The sequence below is a fragment of the Paroedura picta genome, chromosome 12 (genome assembly GCF_049243985.1).
Source record: "Paroedura picta isolate Pp20150507F chromosome 12, Ppicta_v3.0, whole genome shotgun sequence".
In the NCBI taxonomy this organism is placed as follows: Eukaryota; Metazoa; Chordata; class Lepidosauria; order Squamata; family Gekkonidae; genus Paroedura; species Paroedura picta.
Genome location: NC_135380.1, coordinates 12,655,371 through 12,679,007, shown reverse-complemented (window position 1 = coordinate 12,679,007; position 23,637 = coordinate 12,655,371). Strand labels below are relative to the sequence as shown.

Here is a 23,637-nt window from a genome sequence, read left to right as displayed (position 1 = left end):
TAACAAAGAAAAGGTGAATTAAAAGGATCATGGGAATTACACCAAATGCAACCAGAGTAGATCATAAATCTGAATTTCCGGGAGTGTATCTACCTAGTTCCACTCCTCCTTCCCCAGGCAAAAATATTAAAATAAATGAAAAAAATATGAAAAGAATATGCTGGTGGAAAGCCAGTGTCAGCTCAGCCTCACATTCAGGCTAACGGTTAACACATGAAGCTGCCATATGCTGAGTCAGACCACTGGTCAACCAAATTCTTGTCTGCTCTGACTGACAGCAGACCTCCAGGTTCTCAGGTGTACCCTCAGCTGCTACCTGATCGTTTTAACTGGGCTCAACATCAGAGGCCACTTCTATCAGCAAGGGAAGCACTGTGAGGAAAGGCAGCCACACGCTGTGACCTTCCCCGGATACCTACTTGACTTCCACCTCCTCCTGCTCCTCCTCTTCTTCCACATACTGACTCAGTTCACTGGCAGAGGGCGGGGGAGGAAGCACTTCAGTCCAGTTCAAGGAGGGCGTCTTCACCGGCTTTCCCATCAGCTTCTGTTTCCCGGGCTTAGACACTAAAGGAAGAAGCAGCAGTCAGAGTGGGGACCTACATCCAAGCACCAAGAGCGGCACATCTAGGATGTTTGGGGGGCCAGGAGGAGGTCACAGCCTCAACATTTACACCTTAAGCACCTCCCAGAACCCCAAGGCAATAAGCTGCACCTGTTCTTCATTCTGAATCGGAGTTATGGCTTCTGTCCCCCCAAAACAGAATCTGCCGCATTGGGCACATTTGTATGCTCTGTGGGGAAAACAGATGTCCAAATGATGAGCTTGCTTGAGTTGACAATGTACATCAGTGGGCCATCCCCAGCAAAGCAGGACTTTGGCCGTTCTCCATGGCTGCTTCTTATGCTTGGAAATACCACTTCAAGTCCCCTGTCAAAATTCATCCTTTCTCTGCAGCCTTTATTTAACCTGCCAGCAGGGCTGGTGTCAGCATGCTCTCAGGCGGGGCAGCTGCCGGGGTTTCTGGCAGGACCCGCTGATGCTGGCACCACCTGCCCATTCATCACCTGGACTGCAGGTAGCTGGGTGCATGGGCCTGGGAGCAGACAAGGAGAATACGCACAAGCAGGTGAGAGACATGCAGGTCAGTGCCTGGTGGTAGGAAGAGGAGTGCGGGAGGCCCCTGGAAACAGTCTGCCAAGGGACCCTGAACACCTGGTACTGGGCCTGCCTGCCAGTCTTTATCAGCAACCAAAATGCAATCTAACAATGTGTAATAGCTCCCCTTTGTTCTTTGTTACCCATGGTCGTTCTCCTCTTCTCACTGTCGAAACTGTAACATTTCTGGGGGAAGGACTGATCTTTCATCCTGAGCATTGCTCGGTAAAGCACAGTATAAAGTACCGATGCCTTGTATCCATGCATTCCCAGTTCCCTGTTGCACCACAAAGAGAGAAGCCAAAAGCCCTACTATGTGGGGCTTAGCTGGGGAGAAGCTCACACCTCTAGAGACTGTGACACACACCGTGCAACCCTAAGCAGGGTTTCATCCTTCTAAATCCACTGAAGCTTCTGGGCCTAGAAAAGTGTAACTCTGATTAGGAGGGCACCTGACAGCAATGATTAGCAGCATACTTCTAGGAGGGAAGGGGCTATGTTCCTCGGCCTCTCCGCAAGCAACACCAAAGGACAGGCTTCCTTTTGGGGGTGTAACTCTGGGGAAGAGGCAGGGACAGGGTGCTACCTTCCAGAGACACAATTACAGATCCGAGATCTCTAAAAAGCTTTTATTTTGCATGGCTGAATTCAACCCCCTTCCCAGCATTTAACTCATCAGGACATGAGGCCTTTGTGGACAGAGGTACTTGTGTTTGGAAAGACAGCTGATAAGTTGGCCTGAGCCCACAGGGTACAGACGGATGTAAAGGGAATCAATACACAAAGCCTTGGACCAGGGGTAGTCAAACTGCGGCCCTCCAGATGCCCATGGACTACAATTCCCACGAGCCCCTGCCAGCGTTCGCTGGCAGGGGCTCATGGGAATTGTAGTCCATGGACATCTGGAGGGTCGCAGTTTGACTACCCCTGCTTTGACTTTCTCCAGGCCAGGACAGGGATTTTCACCTCTCCCCGGATGACACCACCACAACTAGAAAACCTACCGCTCTCAGTCCTGCCCCGTTCCGGCTGGGCATACTGGATGCTGGAGATCCCTGAAGGGGCGTTCCACTGGCTCTCCTCTTCGTCAGGAGAATGTAAATGCGTCGCCCCATACGGTACCACGGGTGTCGTGGCATACGGGGTGGTGTGCTGAGAAAAAGCCCCGTTGAACGTCCGCATGTCGTCGCTGGCGGGGTCGATGGTGCTGTAGATGGGCCCGTCGGACACCCCCGTCCCGAATTTCTCCGTCTGTGCAATGTAGTTGGAAATCCCAGCATCTGCAGAGAAGGAGATTCACAGACGACCTTATTGTTGCTGGGGCTTCTGGCTCAGCTACAGGAGATTCCGCAGTCTCCGAGGGTAAGCTTCTCCGGCATTTGTGGGCTTTGGAGAGCTGCCTCTAATCCAGGCTCGGGGTCTGTCTGAGCAATTTAATTGAAATCCCCTCTTCCTTGACACAAACTTTGGCTTAGCTCGTCTCCTGGAAGGTCACGGCCTGGGAAGCCCGCTTGGGAAGCCTCACCAGCTTCCTCATTTGTGCGGACTCAAAAAACTTAAGCCTCTTGCTTTCGCCTGATCAACGTCCCCATAAAGCTCTGTCTGTTCGACACGCTCATTTGCCGGCCGATGCTGTCTTTGCTGCCAGAAGGGCTTTGCTATTTCTCAGCCTGATCAGCCCAGCATACCACTAGCCCAAGCGGCGTGCCACTTACTGTTATAATATCTCTCCGTGGCATTGTGGTTTCCTGTGCAGCAGGCCGCTCCGGGTTCCTTGGCCTTCCCATTCCGGAGCAGATTCGGGGCTGGCCACGAGTCTGCCAGCCACGGATAGCTGGACGCACTTGTGGCCATGGCCAGCATGCCAGGCCTGCTGGAGGAAAGACAGAAGAGTTGTGGATGTTTGGTGCTGCCGCGTGATTAAAGACATCTTGAATCACGTAATGCCTAGTCTCCACAATACAGTTTACCATGTGTCGTCTGCTGTGAGTACTTGCCACGAGTGCTGATCGTGCAAATGTTAATCTCTACTGCAGGGGTAGTCGAACTGCGGCCCTCCAGATGTCCATGGACTGCAATTCCCAGGAGCCCCTGCCAGCGAATGCTGGCAGGGGCTCCTGGGAATTGTAGTCCATGGACATCTGGAGGGCCGCAGTTTGACTACCCCTGCTCTACTGTGTGGTGCAAAGGATTTTTTTTTTATTGCATTTGGATCCTCTCCTCCTCTAAGCATTGGTAGATTTCTTGTCCCACAAGCCCCATAACATTTTTGTTTTTGGTAAGCGAATAAATGCTTAAGTCATTGCTAGCTTTCTACAGGAAGTTGCAGAGGTCAGTAGATTGAAGTAGCACAAGAGACACAGAGAGCTGGTCAGTCTCCATTCTACCGGACAGTTTGGAATCAGAACTCAGTGGTGGAAGACACCAAAAGTCTGGTTCCTTACGATTATAACGCAAACATTTAGAATGCCACAGGCTGAAAATGACAGGAAATCACTATCCATTTACCTAGATAGGAAATCACCATCCATTTATCTACCTGCTAAATCAACTACAAATTACCAAGGAGCCATCGAATGCAATACTGAAGGAGAAGGAAGGAAAGAAATTGGGAGCCATTAATGCTATATCTTGGTCTTTCCACTCACCTGCCACTGCCCCGTGCTGGCCCATCCGCGTGGGGGAAAGAGACTGAAAAAGAGGGGACCACACAGTCAGGGACGTCTCCTTGGGAATCAAGATGTGGCGCAGGTGGGCGGTGCTGGGAAAAGCGATGTGATGGAGGCGGGGGGAAAGCCTTACCTGCTGGCGTGTACGCAAAGGAGGCTGCAAAGAGAAGCAGGCAGATAGTAAGCGAGTCCCAGCTGTGGTGGGCGGGGCTAGGAGGTGGAGGGGAGCAGCTGGAGGTGGAGCATTTAGCTGGCACAGGGAGCAGGGAGCATCTCACACGCTGTACTGCTCTTAGCGCTCTTTCTCAGCATGCCGAGGCCTTTATTTATCCCCCCTTCCTTCCCTCCGGGAGCCCAAGGCAACGTGCTGGGTTTGCCCTTCCCCATTTCATCCTTACAACAAGCCTGAGAAGTAAGTTAAGGCAGAGGAGTCCATCCCATTTATGACAAACACCAGATCTGACCGAAATGTCACATTGTTGGGCTAGGCCACCCATGCCATCAAAGGCACCAGGGATATAAACTTTGTGAAGGACACAGGCAAACCCAGACAACAATAAGATCAGAGTCCAGCAACACCTTTAAGACCAACAGAGATTTATTCAGGGCGTGAGCTTTCGAGGGCAAGCACTCTTTGCTGGTCTTAAAGGTGCCATTGGACTCTGATTTTATTGTGCTACTTCAGACCAACACGGCTACCCATTTGAACCAGCCAACAATGTTCCTTTTTACTCAAAATACAAACGTACTGAAAACACTAGCAGCCTTACAGTATCTCCTTAACGCATCTCCCCAATGCCCGCCCTCCCATTTCCACCACCCGTTATGCACCGGCACTGGAACAGCACACAGGAACATAATGCACAGCTGCTGTCATCTGGCAATAATCAGTTGCTTGCAAGCCAGATAAGATCCGGGAGGGGGGGGGGCAGTTCCAGGCCACAGGCCGTGAGTTTGACATCTCTGGGTCAGGGCGAGAGAGACAAAGACTGCCTCCCCCCCAGTCACCCTGCTTCAAGGCAGAATGGGGATTTGAGCCCCCTCACCTCCCTCCAGTCATGGTTATTATTATTATATTTATATTTCTTATCCACCACTCTCAGCATGCTAGCTCGTGGTGGATTACAACATAAAATTTCCACGACAATAAAACCCCATTAAAACAAAACGGAAGAGTACAAAACCCCAGCATGGTGGGAAACAGACCTTCCCCAGAACGGGACACCTGCCATCGGGCAGCAGAGGGCTAGGTCAGCAAGTCACACCCAGGTGGTCAAAGGGTGGCCTACTTCTTAAGGGGAGGCCCACAAGCCTTACATTCCGTCCTCCCAAGAACCCTTGTGAAGTGAGCTAGTAACGTCCCCGTTTTTCAGATGGTCCACTCAGGCTGGGAAGCGATGGAAACTGACCATGCCAATTAAGGCTAACGTTTATCAATTAATCTGATTTAGACGTGGCATTTCAGTCATCTACTCTCCAGCCCCTCCACCTGGAGGGAGGCACGGGATGTGGGGAGTGGAGGGGGCCGGCCAGCCTGGGCCCTCACCTGTGTAGTGACTCAGCTCCTTCCTCTTCTTCCGGCGGCAATAGATCCACACGCTGAAGCACATCAGGATGACCCAGCAGGCCCCTCCGATGCCGGCGATGAAGGCCGGCTGCTTCACCACGTCGGTGATCTGCTCGGCGAGGCTCACACTGTCCCCGTTGCTCACGGACACCGAGTCCTGGTCCGGCAAGGGCTCTGCCGTAGGGGCAGAAGGCAAAAAGCATCTGGTTAAGGTAGGCAACCTGAGAAACGCTCATCATCATTGAGGACTAGTAACCTGCACGTGGGCTGTGCCACTTCAGACCGTAGGTGGGCTTTGCGTGGTAGAATTCCGCTTGGAGGCAAAAATGGCCGAGAGTTGGGAGCAGAGGCTTCTACAATGCAAAGCCTTGAGCCTGCCCCAGACACAGGCTGCAACAGGGACCTGAGGGGGTTGAAGGAGCAGGCCCCTCTTCGCATCACGGCTACAGCCATTGATGTTCAAGACAGCTCTAGAAGGAACCTCCAACAATATAGGCTAGATATCAGGGGGGAAAATTTCCACAGTCAGAGTAGTTCAGCAGTGGAATTGGCTGCCTAAGGAGGTGGTGAGCTCCTCCTCACTGGCAGTCTTCAAGCAAAGGTTGGATACACACTTTTCTTGGATGCTTAGGGCTGATCCTGCATTGAGCAGGGGGTTGGACTAGATGGCCTGTATGGCCCCTTCCAACTCTATGATTCTGTGATTCTATGATCCTGTGTTGAGCAGGAGGTTGGACTAGGTGGCCTGTATGGCCCCTTCCAACTCTATGATTCTATGAACCTGAGTGCCTGTGGCAAGGATGGGCAGGGACAACTTCGACATCAGTGCCAGCCACACTTTTGCCCTGCCCTCGACTGGGGTGGGACAGGGAGCAGCACGTTTGTGGAGTCTGACCTAACCCTTGGATTTTGTATTGATGTTTGGGCAGGCTAGCATGAAGGAGGCCAGAGGGGGCCCCCATGGAAGCTCTAGGCAGCCCTGGGGCACGCTCTCTTCCATGCAGTATTCGGGCCTAGGTCTAAGCCTATTCTCCCTCTGTGGCTCTTGGAGGAGTCATGGAAAATCAGCGGCTGAGGGTTCCTGGTCCGAAAGACATAAATCTGGCCTCAACCAGAGAAAGGGCCCTCTCGGTTCTGGCCCCAACCTGGTGGAACGCTTCTCCTGCGGAGATCAGGGACCTCCAAGACTGTAAAAAGTACCGGAGGGCCCGTAAAACGAGAGCTGTTCCACCAGAGAGGATTAACAACAAGGAAATGCTGGCCTCCCTGCCTACAAAACTGAAAACCAAAAAAACACCAATTGCCCAGCAAAACTGGACCCCTCTAGGAGAACATTTATGAATATAATTTATATAATTTGATTAATACCATTTACTTAATTTAATTTAAATATACTTATCTAATTAATACAATTTGTTAATGTGATGTACATTGTATGAAGTTCTGTTGCTACCCGCCCTGAGCCATTGGGAAGTGTGGGCTATAAAAATAAATTATTATTATTATTATTATTATTATTATTATTATTATTATTATTATTATTATTATTATTATTATTATACTCACTGATCTGTATGGTGACAGGTGCACTCCTCACGCCGATGCCCGCGCTGGTGGCTGCCGCCACCTCTGTGCGGTACAGCATGCCCGGCACCAAGCCCTGCAAGACTGTCGACCGCATTGTGCCATCCACCGTCTTGTTGATGTGGTACCGAGACTCATTGCCGAGACACCAAACCTGCCGCAACGGGAAGACTGTTTGCTCATTGATGCCTTTCGTCCTGTGGCTTTTTGCCACCGCGGAAAGTCCGCGGAGATGTTCTGATCAACGGCCAAGATGATATCCTCCAGGAAAGCAGACTCCCCACTGCCACTTCCCAGCATGCACTGTGGCTCTTGCTCCGGCTAGAGTCCGAGGCCTATGCAGACCCCTCTAGAGTTCTCACGACCCTGGTCGGGGGCTACTCTTCCTTACCCGGTAATCCTGGATGATGCCGTTCTGATCTTCGGGAGATGGCGGCTCCCACGAAACGCTGATGCTGGTGCTGTTGCTGCTCCCCACAGTTACTACGGTAACTGACTGAGGAGGAGCGCTGGGAGCTGGGCAAGGAAAAGGGGAATAAAATTACTTTACGGCTCGGAAGCTGTGTGGCATTTAGGGACTGGCGCTCTGAGGTTTGGGATGCCACAAAAATAGTGCCGAGGACACGCCGAGTTACTGGAAGGTGATGAAATTAAAGGTCACCTGCAATTTCAGATTTTTATCAGCCTTCAGAGTTCTGCGTTTAAATGAGTTTTGAATAGGTGTTCCTCAAAAGAAACCCAAGGGTACGTTCTTTTTGCCATGGCACTAAAGGTTAACACAGACAAATCCCCCCCCCACTCTGCTACAGAACTATAGGATGGCTTGCCTTATGGGATGTGTCTAGAGTTGCCAACCTCCAGGTGGGGCCTGGAGATCTCCTGGAACCCCAACTGATCTCTGGACAAAAGAGGTGAGTTCCTCTGGAGCGAATGGCTCCTCTGGAGGGAGGACTCTATGGTGTTGTGCCTTGCTGTGGTCCCCTACATCCCAAATCCTGCCCTCCCCAGGCCCCACCCCCAGAATCTCCAGGGACTACCCAACCTGCATGATTGATCCAGTGTGACCCTACCTTTCTCCCGCGATATCCAGAAGTGGATATAACCCACGATATTTGAAAAATCGGCATCAGGAATTGTGCAGATTTCTGCTTTTCGTAAATTAACTTGCTGCCTCATGCCTCCAGTCTTCCCTAATTGCCCAGAGCATCAGTTCAAAGACTTCTGGGTTCCCGGTTGCAAGGCTTGTCTTAAAGTGATTGCGCTTCAGAAGGCCAAACTTCTCTCAGCAGAGATTTGCCTTATTTCCCCCTCCTCCATCTCCAATCCTCAACCCCCCCCATTCAAGAAAAGAAAAAAACTCCTGCTGGACTTGGCATCCCCTCCCTGTTCTGAGCTTCCCCAATGAAGTACAGAACACTTTCTGTTTCAATGGGGGGGGGGGAATAGAGGAAGACCCGATTTCAAATCGATCTGAATTCAGCAGGATCCACAATGGAAAAAACAAAATTAGTGCAGAATCAGCCCCACATGGGTTTATTAATGCCTAAGCAAGGGCAGAGGCTGATTTCAATCTTGCTTGGTCTATGTATGTTTTGATGAGCATCCTGTGGTCCACCCAATTGTTTACATTGGAAGTGCCTTGTTGGGATTTATCAAGTGGAAGTTTGTCCTTCATTATTCACAAAACTTCTTACAAACTTCCCAAGATTGCATATGTCTATTGGGAGTGGGAGGTCTCCACCAGAGTGCCAGCAGGAGAATATTTTTAACGAAGTTGTTAGTGACAGCTGATGTCACTTTTGGGTTTTCCCCAAAACTGACCCAATGGCTTAGTGAAACCGCTGGAAACTTTATGGGTTTTTAAACTATAGAATTACCAATGATTCCTAGAGACGTGTTGGTTTTCCCACCAGAAATCAGGCAGTGATCCATTGTCGGCTCAACTCCCCCTAACTTCCCCCTAGAGCATTAACAATTATGAACTTGCCTGTCTCACAGCTAGCATCTGTCCTTAGGGACACAGATTTTGGAGGTACCTGTTTGTGGTCTGGGGAAACAACACAATTTATTCTCACAAAGCCTGGTGGCCTAATTAACGATGGCTTCGTTTCTCACGCTGCGATAATAACAAAACCGGAGGACGATTCGACTCACAACAGTTGCTCCGTAAAGAGCTTCTCAGTCAACTTCTCCCAGTCCCTACCAGAATAACTCGAAAGAGCTGATGAAACAGTCTGTTTTGTTTTTCGCCGGATTGCGGCCTTGAGTAGAGTCACGCGGTTCGTCCGCCTCGCCCGCCCCTCCTCTCTGCACCGTGGCACTGGCCTCCTACACGCCACTTTGGGCTTCGGTGATCACCAAGGTGGCCGAACTGTGCCGAAGCACACATCCCTATTGAGAGGCAAGCTCCCTCCTCAATCAGTGCATACCTTCCTCTGGGGTACGCACTAGCAGCACTTCACTATCCATGCCCTGGAACTCATCGAAATAGGGGCGGATCTTGATCTCGTATTCTTGGCCCTTGTGCAGCTCCACCAGGACGGTGCTTCGTTCCGTGGGCGACTTCACGTCCTGCACCAACCAGGTGCTGCTCTTGGGCCGGTACAGCACCCGGTAGCCTTGGATAAACTGAGCCTGGCGGTCCACCTGAAGGAAAGGAAGACCCATCAGTCAATGCTTGGAAGTGGTACTCGTTGCCTTGGGCCACAGGGCTCTGTTGGCCCATCTCCTCACCCACCCATCCCTCCTCTCTGCTTCCCGACCTCTTGTTGGACTTTTTGGAGGCAACCTCCCATATTTCATTCCACTATGCAGTTATATGAAGTGGAAAGAAATGAGCTGATAACAGCTGCCCTTTCCCGCTTTAAGCCCCTGGATAGCTACCTGAAATTAGCCTGCTAAAATTCCTTTTGGATGACGGGTCAAAGGTGATTTCAAACGCAGCTGCAAAATTTTGCTTCTCGGCATTTAGAAAACAAAAAGCCTCACTTAAACAAAACGGGTAATTTCATTGTTGCCGTATTTTTATACTCTACCCTCAATGTATCCATTTCTAGTTAATGTAAATTAATAATCATATAATCAAATGTACTTTGTTTGCTGGTTTTTGACCGTATTAATAAATCTGATCTGATCTTGCTGTACTCCTCTCGTTTCTCTGCCCCCATCCCCAGACCCTTGCCCCCCTGCCGTGAGTTTTATACGATCACTCCACCTCTATTTCCACAAACATCTTTATGCATTTCTTTTACATTTTCCTGCCTAGCATCATTTTCCCTTTGCTGTAGCCTCTGGAGCAGACACACTTTGTTTATTTATTTTGATACTTTTTACCCGGCAAAAAACTACCCCCCCCCCCCGGGCCTCAGTAAAATTGTCAAGCGTTGACCGGTCCCCGGTGATAAAAAAGTTAGGGACCGCTGCAATAGAGTACAAAATGCATGCTCTGCCTTTATTATTCTTGTGCTTCTCTTTGAAAAGTGATTCCACGTATATGGCACGCTAGGCATCAGGCCACAGGGTCAAACTTGTGGTTCCCAACCTGTTGCGTGGATCACTGCTCCAGACCACCCTGACCTCTATTGACCAGGGCCAGCCGAACCAAGAAGCAACTCGGAGCACAACTATTGGTGACATTTTTCCATTTCCAATTGTGGCCCCTACTGTGTACCTGGGAGGACTCCCATCCACATCCTAGCCGGGGTTGACCCTGTTTAACTTCTGAGATCTGATAAGATTGGGCTAGCCTGGGTTAACCAGGTCAGGGTTCCTATTGCCAGTGACTTCAATCCACGTCAGCTAAGTAGATCTTCCCAACTCTTGGATTTGCAGCTTGCAGCTGCCCCAGGATGCCGCCTCCAGCCTGTTTTTACTCCCACCACAACATTGTCCTCCTCATCACATTTTGCGGGAAATGCAGCTGCCTTTCTCGTGGGAAGCAGCAGAGGCCCCGACTCCCAGCATGTTTGGCCTTCCCTATTAGTGGTGATCCCAGGAACTGCTGTCCTGACCTGAGTGGCTCAGGCTAGGGCTATCTCATCAGTTCTCTGAAGCTAAGTGGGGTCGGGCCTGGTGAGCCCTTGGAAGGGAGACAACAAAAGAAGTCCCGGATTGCTGGACAGAGGCGGGCGATGGCAAACCACCTCTGAAGGTCTCTTGCCTTGAACGCCCTTCGGGATCGCCATAAGACAGCTGCTGTTGAAGGAATGGCTCCCCCACCAATGACAAGCTCCCACTGCATTTCTGTTGCCTAACCCATTCACCGAACCACTTGATGGTTAGCCCACCGTGTCATTTGGGAGAAGGATTGAGACCCCCAGGATACTCACGGTCCACGTCACTTGGATGGTGGTGGAGGTGAGGATGACGGGTTCCTGCAGCTGGACCACAACCTCGCCGAGTTCCTTTTGCACCTGCCTGTGATCTACTCCCTGCCGGGTGGGACTCACATCTGCCAAACCAGAGAAGACAGGAGGCTGAGCGAGGCCCTTGCAATGGGTTGCTTCCCCGGCACTCTCTTTTGCAGGCGGAAGCATAGTTAAGGGCCCTGGAAGGGGAGGGCTTGCAGCCCCAGAAGCGACCCAAACCTTTATTCTGGTTACTTGGACGGGCTGTAAAGAGAGCCAGTGAGTCAAATAGTTGGGGGGAAACCTGCAAAGAAGCAACAGAAGGGCCCTGCACTGGAAGACTGGAGAGACTTTTAGCACACAGTGTTGATTAATATGCTGAAAAATTATAACTGACTCTAGGAAGGTAGGAAAAATTAATCCGCTGTTACTTTTGGAGTATTGGGTACACGTTTGTAATTTAAAGGCACAAAGTTAAGCTACTTGGAAAGCTGAAGCATTAGCTATTAGTTAGAGAAGGCATCGATTCTGACACTATTTATCTTTTTAAAAGCTTTAATTTTCCTCTTTTTTTTTTTTTTTTTTGCTATTTCATGTTATGTGTGTGTGTGTGTGTGTATCAAATACATGTTAGGAGCACATACCTTTGCAGACTGGGGAGGGGAGGGAAACTGCACCAAGAAAACAGCAACGCTACAACCATAAAAACCGTATGAAACAAACAAATTAGAAATGTATATGCTTGTTTTGCATATTTGTTCACTTTGAGAGGGGATAGCCATTACGAGAGGAACTGAGGCATCCAGTCCTTGATGAATATGCACATGTTGCAAAGGGGGGAGGAGGAGGGGGACTAGAATAAGTTTTACTCCTTCAAGCTGCCTGTGGTCATATGTCAACCCCCCTCCCCTCCAAACAGAACAAAATACCTTCAGCCTTCCCACACGTAACAACAACAAAAGGCACATCAGAGAGAAAGAATTGGGCATATCCCATTCCATGCCTGCCAGGTGTCCACTTACAGTGAACTTTCAAATAAAAAAAGGGCATTCTCTCTCTCTGGGCTCTGTCCATCATTCTCCTGCCTATGCAGAGCAGCCAGACTCAGAGCCCCATGCCATTTTCCTGAGCCCCACACAATCTTCTAACATGGCTTCTTTGTGCCACGAGGCCATACTCTTGGCAATCAGCACAGCCTCCTCCCTGTGGATTGCAATAAAGGGTAAGCATTTACTCACCCCCAATCCACCCTCTGTCCATGCCCTGGAGACACCAATCTGTTTGTTTCTATGAGCTGCTCTGCAAATTTCATGCAAATGTAAAAGTGTAGATCAATGGTCCTGATTTGGTTTAAAAATCAATCTGGAATGCATGACTGATGGGAGCAGCAGACGTAGAGAAGGTGCAGACCTTGGGTGGGGTGGGGTGCAGAACCCTTTCCCATCTCCCTCGTCTCTGCTCTAAATCACCACCTTAAATGGCTTTACTCTCCCTTGTGCCAAACCTATCAGGGGAAATTCTGGGGGACAGAGGAGGAATTCAGACTAGGAAGATGAATGGCATGGAAAGCATTATGCACCCCTCTCCTTATGGCTTCTCCACTATTAGGGGCAGCTTCTCCAGAGCTGCTTTTCAACCAAACCGAACAAGATTGGTTATTTATTGGCTGCAGTTATTCATTTGTATGTGCAGTGGATATCTCAGATTTCACCATTTACTGCCCACATGATCTCAGCTTTGAAAGTGCAAAGGCTAAACCCTGCCCACACAGAAAGCTAAACATCTTAAGATATTGAATGGTTTCAGTGTGATGCCTGGTAGCTTTTCTTGCTCCCATCAGAATCCCTGAAGGCATCCTTTAGTTCCTTAAGATCCAGACTGATAGGGAACGTACAGCTGTCCATACGGATTCCCAGGTTTGACCCCTGTGTGGCCATGGAAATTTGCTGGGCGACCTTAGGCCGGTCACTCTCTCTCAGCCCAACCTACTTTGCAGGGTTGTTGTTATGACAATCAAAACAGAAGAAGAGGATGATGTTTTCGGGGTGTTGCTCCCCCCCTCCAGTTAGAAAAATCAGATACAAATATCAAAATGATGACCTGGAGATTGGGGATGAGCAAGTGATTTGAATCCTGGCCAAATTCAGAAGCCCCGGGCAGCCTCACCTTGCGTGCGGACTGGCTCCGAGACTGGGCTGGGGTCGCTCAGGCCATACATGTTGACCGCCCGTATGAGGAAGAGGTAGATGGTGTTGGGGTTCAAGCCGCTGACCGTGTGCTTCTCCACCTTCACGTTATCGGCCACCGTCTGCCACGTGCTCCCCGACGACTGGCTGCAACGGGACAGAGACAGCGTGAGACGGACCCTCGAGTCCTGTGACCCCAGGCAGGGCCGCTTCGACGCCAGAAGCCAATTGATGCAGAGTCAAACCTTGAGATCAGTATTCCTCGCCCAGGTCTCCAAAACCAAACAAACCTTTTGCTGTCCAGCTAGAAGAAGAGTTGGGTTTTATACCCCGCTTTTCACTGCCAAAAGGAGTCTCAAAGTGGCTTCCCCCACAACAGACACTCTATGGGGTAGGAGGGGCTGAGAGAGCTCTGACAGGACTGCTCAGTCAGAACAGCGCTATCAGGGCTGTGACTAACCCAAGGTCACCCAGCTGGCTGCCAAGCTTCCCTTGGTTCATAGTACTTGTTGTTGCCAATATCCTTTTGATCTGTGGCGGTTTCTTGATAGCCCTGGAAGGGTTTCTCAAGTGAGCGTGATTAATTTTTAAATATATTTTTAAAATTTGTTAAATGCTTATCGGGCAGTATGACTATGTATGGTCATGTCAACTGCCCTCCCCCTCCCCAAATGGCCAATGATGGGCCTGGAGGGGGTGGGAAGGGGAGGGGCCCCAGGTGGGCGTGTCCTCAGCTACGCTTCCCAACCACATTCTGCATGATTGCACCACTTCTGGGGTTTCTCAAAGCCTGAAGAATGTTTCACTGGTTTCTCGGTGTTAAAAAAGTTGAGAAAGGCTGGCTTAGAATGTCAGACTAAGATCTGGGAAACCTGAGTTTGAATCCCTACTTTGCTATGGAAACTGGCTGGGTGACCTTGAGCTACTCACACACTTGCAGTCTGACTTATTCCCTGGGGGCAATGCGACAATGAAATAATGGCGAGGGAAACAACGCCAGCTGTTTGGGGTCCTCATGTCAGCTGTTTGGGTTCCTCGTTAGGGAGAAAGGCGGGCTCTTATCCTTAGGTATTGTGTCACTGTTGCGCTGTCACAATAATTTGCAACTGGACAGTCGTCTCCATACAGGCAAGCCTGGCTGCAAGTTTTTGTTCTATTGCAATAAGATCACCATGTCCACCGGGGTAAGGAAGCAGCCTCGGCCAGAAGCGCAGCTTTGAGCAGCCTCGGCCACCCTCCCTAGTTTCGGGAGAGCCAAGAGTGCAGGAAGTGTGGCTGGCACTGCTGATCACAGTTTTCAGGGTCCAGAATCTAACATTGGCCTGACGAACGACATTTTTTTTTTTTCTGCCGCAGGCTCAGCTTGGGAAGTAAACAGGAAGCTGGACTCGTGCCAGGTTTGTTCATTCCCAAAATGAAATGTTGCTGTTTCCAGGATGCAGGACTTCCTGTGGTCTGTACAAGACTGCGTGGGGGGTGGGGACCGGGGATGGTCCAATCTGCCCCTTCTTGCGAGCCTTGGGTCTGCAGTCAACAAAGAGCAGAGCCAGACGGGGATGCTGGAACATGTTTTGCAAGGATACTGGGGACCTGAGAACTGCAGATTGGCTGAGATATGCAGTTTCACTGGCTTGCTCGCATGAACATTAAAAACAAAGAATGTAACCAAGTGCCAACAAGTGCCAACCAACCAATGAGAGCTAGCTTGGTGTAGCGGTTAAGAAAGATGGACTCTAATCTGGAGAGATGGGTTTGATTCCCCACTCCTCCTCCACAGGCAGCCTGCTGGGTGACCTTGAGCCGGTCACAGTTCTGTTAAGAGCTCTTTCAGTCCCACAGACCTCACAGGGTGTCTGTTGTGGGGAGAGGAAGGAAAAGTTGCATGTAAGCCACCTTCAGGTAGTGAAAAGCAGGGTATAAAAAACCACCCCATCTTCTTCGTATGGGAACCTCTGCAAGGGGGCTTTTGAGGCCAGGGAGAAGCAGAGGTGGTTTGCCACTGTCTTCCTCTTCAGAGTCCTCAAGTATCGATCCTGTTTAGCTCCTGAAATCTGACTAGCTCAGTTTACACCATCCCCCCAAAGGGCAACTTCACACCTTCTTTAACTCTGCATCTCTGTAATGCTGCATGCACACCCATGTGCAAAGATAAGCCCGGAACCAGCCTGTCCAATGATTTACAGTTCATTCCCGGACCGGCTCAATGTTTGCGAAATTTCTCACTGCTCACCCAAACGCTGCACCACCTGCGCTCCCCCACAGATCCCCAGCTCTGGAGCAGATGGCTGCGAGGCACGTTGGCCCAGGTCCTTAAACCAGGCAAGAGAGCAGTGTTTGCCTTTGCTCACAAGGCGCCTCAGCAACCTGACTGCCGAAAAGAAGAATTCGAGCCACGGGCCATTCGGTGGCCTGCCGTCAGCGGGGAATGACAAACAGGGGCTTAACAGGGATTCGCTGGGGTGACCTGCTGCCCAGGAACGTGCTGACGGCAAAACATTTACCCAGCTGCTTGCTTCTGCCCCCATGACCTCCAAAACCCTCCTCCAGACAGGCTCGCTGGGGCTGATGAAGCAGAAAAAGATTCGGCGCTTTGCAGCACCGAAGTAGTCTTGACACAAACAAGATTCAGAAATTGTCATCCCCAGATAACAGGCTAACGCGAACAAGAACACACGCGCGCTGCTGACTCTCGGCGGGTCATTTATAGGTCACTGCGATGCTCCAGGGAACTGTGGTCTCTACCTGTAAGAAACGCAACACGACTGTTCCCGTTCACGTGGCCACTTCGGAAGCGCTCGAGAGCTAGCTGCAGACTCTTAATGCACTCCAGCCTTTGATTCGCCGCTTTCATGTTGTACAGGGAATTAATGAGCATTGTTATCCCAGGATACGGAATTCCAAGACAGCCCCGTGCCTGGCTTGTCTGCTCAGAGATGCTTCCCTGCCTCATTGTGGCATGCCACCGATACAAGCTCCTACGCTACTCACCCAAAGGGGGAACCTGTCCAGGTAAACAGATTCTTCCCTACAAAACGGAATGATAATGAAATGAAGGAGACTATGTTAAGCGAAGCTGCAATAAGCTCTTCCTTACACCATGGGTAGTCAAACTGCGGCCCTCCAGATGTCCATGGACTACAATTCCATGCAGCATTCGCTGGCAGGGGCTCATGGGAATTGTAGTCCATGGACATCTGGAGGACCACAGGTTGACTATCCCTGCTTTAGAGAACTGCAGCCCACGAACATGGCTAGGTAAGGAGTATCTCATTCTGCCCCACGATCTTACCCTTGATCTACTGGGCTGTTATTTTCTCTTTCGCCCTGAGACCTCCTCTGCTTTGTGCACAGGGACAGTCACAAGCACAACTTCCTTGCGAGTCGAGAGTTACCTGAATGCTTCAATGATGTAAGATCTGACGGCAGCTCCTCCGCTCACCGGGTTTGGCTTCCAAATCAAAGCGACGCTGTTCTTAGTGACATCAGTGACCAGAGGTGCAGATGGCGGCCCAGGGAGAAGGCCTGGCTCTGGGACCTGCATCTGGAGGTCTGCCCCATTTTCTAATGAAACAAATGGGGGGAGGGGGGAGAAGAGAAGGTGAGATGGTGGTAATTTTGCACACCATTGTGGTGTAGGGTGGAGGAAACTCAAGGTTCATGTATGCATTCTGCCTTTTTTATGCAGCTGAAAGTTGTTGGGAGAACAGTTCTTCAAAACTAAATAGCCTCACAATAGATCAATAGAAAAAAAATCCACATCCAAAACCGAGAAGAGAAAACGTCCTGCTGTAAACTTGAGGAAGAGGAGTTCGGCCTTGTCTATTCAATGAGCCGTTCTCGGGGAGGAATCCAAGCAAGGTCTTGTCAAGAACCTAACTGGTCTGTACATGAATTCTGGTCTCAAGCACTTTGGAAGAAGACAGAATCTGTCGGGATTTGTGGGTTTGCTTATTCGCCGGGCTGTTTGTTTTCCAAAACTCCATTTTGGCCAAAAGAGAGTCCTTTATTTTAATGAGAAGTCTGCAAAAGCCCGTGTGGGGTCTGGGTGGCCCCAGCTCACCGCTGCATCTTTGTGTCAACAATGTTATTCCTTGAGGCGGTTTCACATTTAACCGCCTGGGCCCAGTACTTACGGGGAGGAATGTGCTTACTGGGCTAGAAAGCGGACCGCGGCTTACTGCCTGTTCAATGAGCCATTCTTGGAGAGGAACCCAAGCAAGGCTCCGGTTGCTGAAGGCAGCAGGAATCGCTGTCCCGGAGACATGGTCGAGCTCAGGTTTTAAGGCCAGGAGACTCAGTTAGGATTTCACGAATAAGGCAGAAATTCAGCCACTCTGTTTTGGCTAAGAGGCCAAAGACTAGCGAGGGAGCTAGCGATAGCTGGCAGGGGAAAGATTTTGCAATGAATAGCGATGATGTGTATTTGGTTCTGCTTAAGTCCTGTTCCCAGTGATGCAAACAGGGAAAAAAACAACATCATAATTTGACTCTTGGCTACCAAGAGAGAAGCTTCCCGCTCAACACTTTGCATGTCTAAAGGCTAGGAAAGACCTCAGCCTGAGACCCTGGAGAACCACAGGGTAGAGGCTGGCTTTTAACCTCCTCTACGATTCTTGCCAATAGCAGCAGCTGAGCGGCTGGATATGGGACACCCAAATTAAAATCCCTGATGAAAACTGGAAGCTGGTTTTTACAAAGGCTGGGTATTATTGATCTAGCCCTGCCATGTCTGTTCTGTCTGGTAAGAGCTCTCTAGGGTCTCGGGCAGAGAAAAGTCTTTCCCAGTCCTGCCAGCCTGAAATCCTTAGCCGGGGATTGAACTTGGGACCTTTTGCATGCCAAGCAGATGCTCTTATTCATTTGCTGGGCGGCCATCTGTCAGTTCGCCTGAGCTACCTTAGTGGGTGGCTGCGAGGCTCCCAGCGTAATCCTAAACAGAGATAAACCCTTCCGAGCCCATGGAAGTCAATAGTATTACACGGGGGCAACTCTGTTTAGGGCTGCGCTATAAAGAACAGGGGGAGGCAGGAAACGTGGCCCGGAGTTTCCATCCAACATGGGCCATTGTCAAAGACTGGCACGATCGGGCATCGGCCGGCGCCCATGGCCCGACAGATGCTGGGCTGATCTCCCAATTCTGAATTGGAAAAGTGCTTGGTGGCAGTGGACCTCATGTTAGGCTACTTCATAGGGACATTGGTGGCATCACGGGGTCCTTGGGCAAGGGAGTGGCGGGCTATAAATCTAATAATAATAATAATAATAATAAAAAGGCCCTGTTCCCAGCTCGGAGGACCGCTGGAGGGGTCCTGGTTTAGCCCTGGTTCTACCAAAGGGACAAATGCTCCTCTGCATCCCCCTCTTATGGCAGCATCTCCACAAGTCCTTGCTATGTCACAAGCATCTTGGAAGGACTTCCGTTCCCTGCTGGGAGGAGCAGCCCTGATGCATCCATGTTTCTTTTAGGCCCACCAGTGTAGCCATCGTTTGGGTGGGTAAGTCTGTGTGAGTTGAGAAGTAAGCTGCTGAGGACAACCCAAGAAGCAAGTGGTCAAGGACCTATAAACACCTGCTGTTGAGCCTGGCCCAACAGCTGCCCTTCCTGAAGTGCTACTGACCTTGCACCGCCAGAGACCCGCTCCATGTTGTTTCACCGGTGGAGCTTGTGGCGACACAAACATACAGTCCAGAGTCGGAGACCTGAAACATGCAAAAAGGAAGATATTATTCATGGCCAACAATGGTGGAAGGAACTCGGGGAGTTGTTTTGTTTCTTGCATCTAGACCTTACATTATATGGATCCTTTTCTTTGGGTAGGGAGGGGAATGCCCTAACTTTATCTTTAGGACATGGGACAAATCAGGATGAGGGATTATGGGTGTGGGTTGGCGTAGGACAAGCCCTGATGCCCCTACATGCTTCCATACTACCCTTCAGAGCCAGCGGAATCCTCTTGCGGGTCACACCCATGACTATAAGAGTTAATGTAGGAAAGAAGAAGGGTTTAGCCTATATTCTTGCTCATAAGACAGTACCCAATTTGGATGTTCTTTCTTTTTCTTCGCAAGCCAGCCACAAACTCAGAAGGTACACATAGGGAATCTTTTGTTCCCTGCATTCTAGACTGATGTTCCCAAACAGTCTTCAAAGGCAGCCCCAACTAAAGCACAGGGCAGTAGCCTCATCTGGATGTGATCTGAGCATGGGTGGCTGTGGCCAGATCTTGCCTTTGCAGGAAGGGTTCTCTGCCTGGAGGAACCGGTGTGGGTGAAGCGTTCATTCACATGAACCGTCTAAAATGCTGCAGCTCACGTTTCCCCACATGTTCCATTGCTTGTGACAATTATCTCAAGGACTGCCAAAAGGGCAGGAAGGATCTCCAATGCACTGTAGTTTACAGGGCTTGGCAAAGCTCCATAGACAGAGGCAAGGCTCACAGCGGGAAGAGGAAGCTGATGTCATAGTAGAGACCTGTCCCCCATCCTGGAGGCAGGCAGGCAGGCAATGGGCCTGTAGTTTGCTGTGCTGATGGCCGTTATATGGGACACTGAGAGGGCAGGAAGGAGATCGCTTTTATGTCCCCACCAGGTGGGCCTGGAGCTGAGGCTCAGGAAACGCTGCCCCACTTTTCCCCATGAATCAGAGTGGCCTGAAGAGGCGGCCCATCCTGAGGGACCATTAACTCATGCTAGTCCTCCAATCCACCTGACAGCTCTAATTTTTTCCTGGGCAAAGAGCCACAACTGCTATAAAATGATGCTATTAGGCGCACCGGGACCCGGCTGATGCATTAACCTCCTGACTCTGACACAATGAAGGCACAAAAACGATGTGAAATATTTCACTCCCCGCTGACTGCCGGCATCAATTTTTAAACAAATGTTTAGCGTGAGTTCTGTGTTTTGATAAGTAATTCATGAATAACCTCCGTGTTACCCCGATGGCGGATCCGATTCGGGTGCGGAGAAGGGGCAGGGTGCCGGACCCGCCGGGATCGGGATCGCAGAGAGCCGACAAAGCCTCTGCCTCTGGCCCTCTGCCTCAAGACGTTCTTTTCTTCTCCGACACTCCCCGGGCCAAAATTTATGCGCCAAGAAGACCTAAATACCTAGAGCTAAATTATGCAAATCTAATGCGTTGCTAGACAAGTACTTATTATACACAATGCCCTTGGTTCCAAGAACTGTGACTGTTGAAGACAAGTTGACAAAGGGAAAACGAGAAAGGCGCCGTAGAGAGAGGAGAAAAAGTGAGCAGAGGCAGGCCTGGCTGTCTTTCAGTCCAAGGCCTGCATTTCTAATACAGGTATAGGCATATTTTGGCCTACCTCACTGAGTTGTTGTAAAAATTCTGGATGCACCTAAAGTTATATTGTCAATGTTGTAGAAAGATGTATTAGAAAGAAATATGCGCTATAGTGATTAGACCAGAGGTAGTCAAACTGTGGCCCTCCAGATGTCCATGGACCACAATTCCCATGAGCCCCTGCCAGCATGGACATCTGGACATCCATGGACATCCATGGACATCTGGAGGGCTGTAGTTTGACTACCCCTGGATTAGACTGTTAGAAAAGGATAAGGGAGACCCAGGAACAAATATGCACTCTACCATGGAAGCTCAGTATGTAACCTTGGCCTAGCCATTTCCTGTCAGCCTAATTTACCTCAGGCCCTGACCTGGATCACCCAGGCCAGCCTGATCTTGGCAGATCTCAGTAGCTAAGTAGGGTCAGCCCTGACTAGTATTTGGATGGGAGACCTCTAAGGAGTACCAGGATCAATCAAGTAACTAATTATTCAACTTATATACCATTGTGGTACCGTGGTTAAGAGTGGTGGCCTCTAATCAACAGGCTGCCCCCTATGTACATACACACTCCCCTTTTCACCATCCAGCGAGGACGGCCCTGACAAGTACAGGTTGATTCATGGCCAAGGATGTGTGTGTGTGTGTGTGTTATTAATCCTAGTTTTATTGATTGTCTATTCTCATACAGTTTTCTTTATGTATCCATGTTGTATTTTATTCCTGCTGTTAGCCACCTCAAGATCCCAAGCGAAGGGCGGGACATAAATCAATTAAGTAATAATAATAATGATAATGATAATGATAATGATAATGATAATGATAATGATAATGATAATGATAATGATAATGATAACGATAACGATAACAATAACAATATGGCGAGCTGGGTTTGATTCCCCACTCCTCGACAGGTAGCCCCAGCTGAGTGACCTTGTGCCAGATTGGTCTGCACTTCCATGGAAGCCATTTTGTGACTGGTTCTGCCCTTGCCCATGGCGGCTCTTTTGTTGGGCCCCAAAATACTCCTAATGCCCACAGGTACAATAACGTTGAGAGCCCTGACTAAAAGACCAGAGACGAGGTGGTGACGGTGGGCACAGGAAGGTCTCTGAAGTTAAGGACGAGGAGTCTGTGCTGGGTCCAGCTAGGAAAGCAAGCTTCATTGGAGGAATTGAACATGCCAGAGAACCAGGGCTTTGAGAAACTCACTCATACAGAGGGTTGGTTACTCTCAAGCTCTTCTTGGCAAATGGCGCATAACCTTCACTACAATGGAATTCACTGTCTTTAGCCTGGAAAAGGACTGAGATTTGGTCTGTGTGCTCCGCCCTCCATTTATTATAATATTTACTTTGTTAAATGAAAGAAAATGGCCCTCGATTGTTTGCAGCTACTGAAAAACATACACACACGGGCACAAAGAAACGGCTTACTGCCAGTTAACAACATTAATTTCTTAATAAGCACACAGTCGCCTGGGCTGTTCTCCGGGCTGCTTTCAGGAGAGTTTAACAATTCCTATTCAGTTCTAAATCAGGCAATTACAGGCTCTCTTTTTATCAAGTAATTTCATTACTTAGCAATTTGCCGCAATTATGAAAGCAAGCAATTCAATTCCTAACTATGTCGTGGAATTCACGTGCTCGCTGACGGCTTGCTCGCTAGAGAGATTGAATTTACCCAGATGTCGAATGAATTGTGATCTGGACACATGTTCCAGTGCACACAACGATAGTTCAAGACACTGCGTAGTTGGAATGAAACAAAACAAACAAACAATAAACAAACCCAAGCCCAACCGCCAGTCAATTCATGTGTGTTTCATCACATGTCAATTAGGTGGCCTTTTGCTACTCTAAAGTGCAACCCACATTCTAGGATGCTGAGTTCCCTCACTTTCCCTGTAGTGACATGGCAGCAGCAGGAAAAGGTATTCCTAAAGTCACTGGAAGCATGACCAGGTTTGGAACGACAGCACAGGAGTAGCACTGAACTGGGTCCAGTTTTGGGCACCCCAGTTGAAGAGGGATGTAGACAAACTGGAGCGTGTCCAGAGGAGGGCAACAAAGACGGGGAGGGGTTTGGAGACCAAGACGTATGAGGAAAGGTTGGGGGAGCTTGGTCTGTTTAGCCTGGAGAGGAGACGACTGAGAAGGGATCTGATAACCATCTTCAAGTATTTAAAAGGCTGCCATATAGAGGATGGAGCAGAATTATTCTCTCTTGTCCGAGAGAGACGGACCAGAACCAATGGGATGAAATTAATTCAAAAGAAATTCCGTCTAAACATCCGGAAGAAGTTCCTGACAGTTAGAGCAGTTTCTCAGTGGAACAGGCTTCTTCGGGAGGTGGTGGGTTCTCCATCTTTGGAGATTTTTAAACAGAGGCTGGAGAGCCATCTGACGGAGAGGCTGATTCTGTGAAGGTTCAAGGAGGTGGCAGGTTACAGCAGATGAGCGATTGGGATGTGAGTGTCCTGCATAGTGCAGGGGGTTGGACTAGATGACCCATGTGGTCCCTTCCAACTCTATGATTCTGTGATTCTAGGAGAAGGGGCTCCCATTTCACCCGCCTGCCATTTTCCAAAGCTGAAACAACTGTAGGGGAGTAATTTACCTTCCATGATCAGATTAGTGATCCAATCCCCCAGCATACACTTCAGGCTTTTTCTTTCATGCAGCTGTGAGTATTTGGAGGGAATGATTTAGAAGGGATCTCTCTCCTTCCGTACCACCTTCTGACATAAAATGCAACTCCGTTAGCTGCTATTAGCAGCCGTAGGGAAAATAGACAGGCATTTGTCCTGAGCTTGTC

The 23,637-nt window shown here is 49.7% G+C and overlaps 1 protein-coding gene across 11 annotated transcripts in view; it reads right to left on the bottom strand.

The window, feature by feature from the left end:
* ROBO3 (roundabout guidance receptor 3) overlaps window positions 1–23,637 on the bottom strand; it is a 267,565-nt gene that overhangs the window by 10,288 nt on the left and 233,640 nt on the right. For 9 of the 11 annotated variants that reach the window (XM_077305046.1, XM_077305049.1, XM_077305039.1 and 6 more), the window contains 13 exons: window positions 19,130–19,211; window positions 16,904–17,072; window positions 13,492–13,658; window positions 11,308–11,429; window positions 9,409–9,625; window positions 7,371–7,495; window positions 6,962–7,133; window positions 5,375–5,569; window positions 3,962–3,985; window positions 3,808–3,850; window positions 2,875–3,032; window positions 2,164–2,439; window positions 420–567 (listed from right to left, as the gene is read on the bottom strand). In XM_077305046.1, the coding sequence (XP_077161161.1) occupies window positions 420–567; window positions 2,164–2,439; window positions 2,875–3,032; window positions 3,808–3,850; window positions 3,962–3,985; window positions 5,375–5,569; window positions 6,962–7,133; window positions 7,371–7,495; window positions 9,409–9,625; window positions 11,308–11,429; window positions 13,492–13,658; window positions 16,904–17,072; window positions 19,130–19,211 (1,898 nt within the window). Of the gene's footprint in view, window positions 1–419; window positions 568–2,163; window positions 2,440–2,874; window positions 3,033–3,807; window positions 3,986–5,374; window positions 5,570–6,961; window positions 7,134–7,370; window positions 7,496–9,408; window positions 9,626–11,307; window positions 11,430–13,491; window positions 13,659–16,903; window positions 17,073–19,129; window positions 19,212–23,637 lie in introns of all 11 variants that reach the window. The other 2 variants (XM_077305042.1, XM_077305041.1) reach the window with 2 other exon arrangements.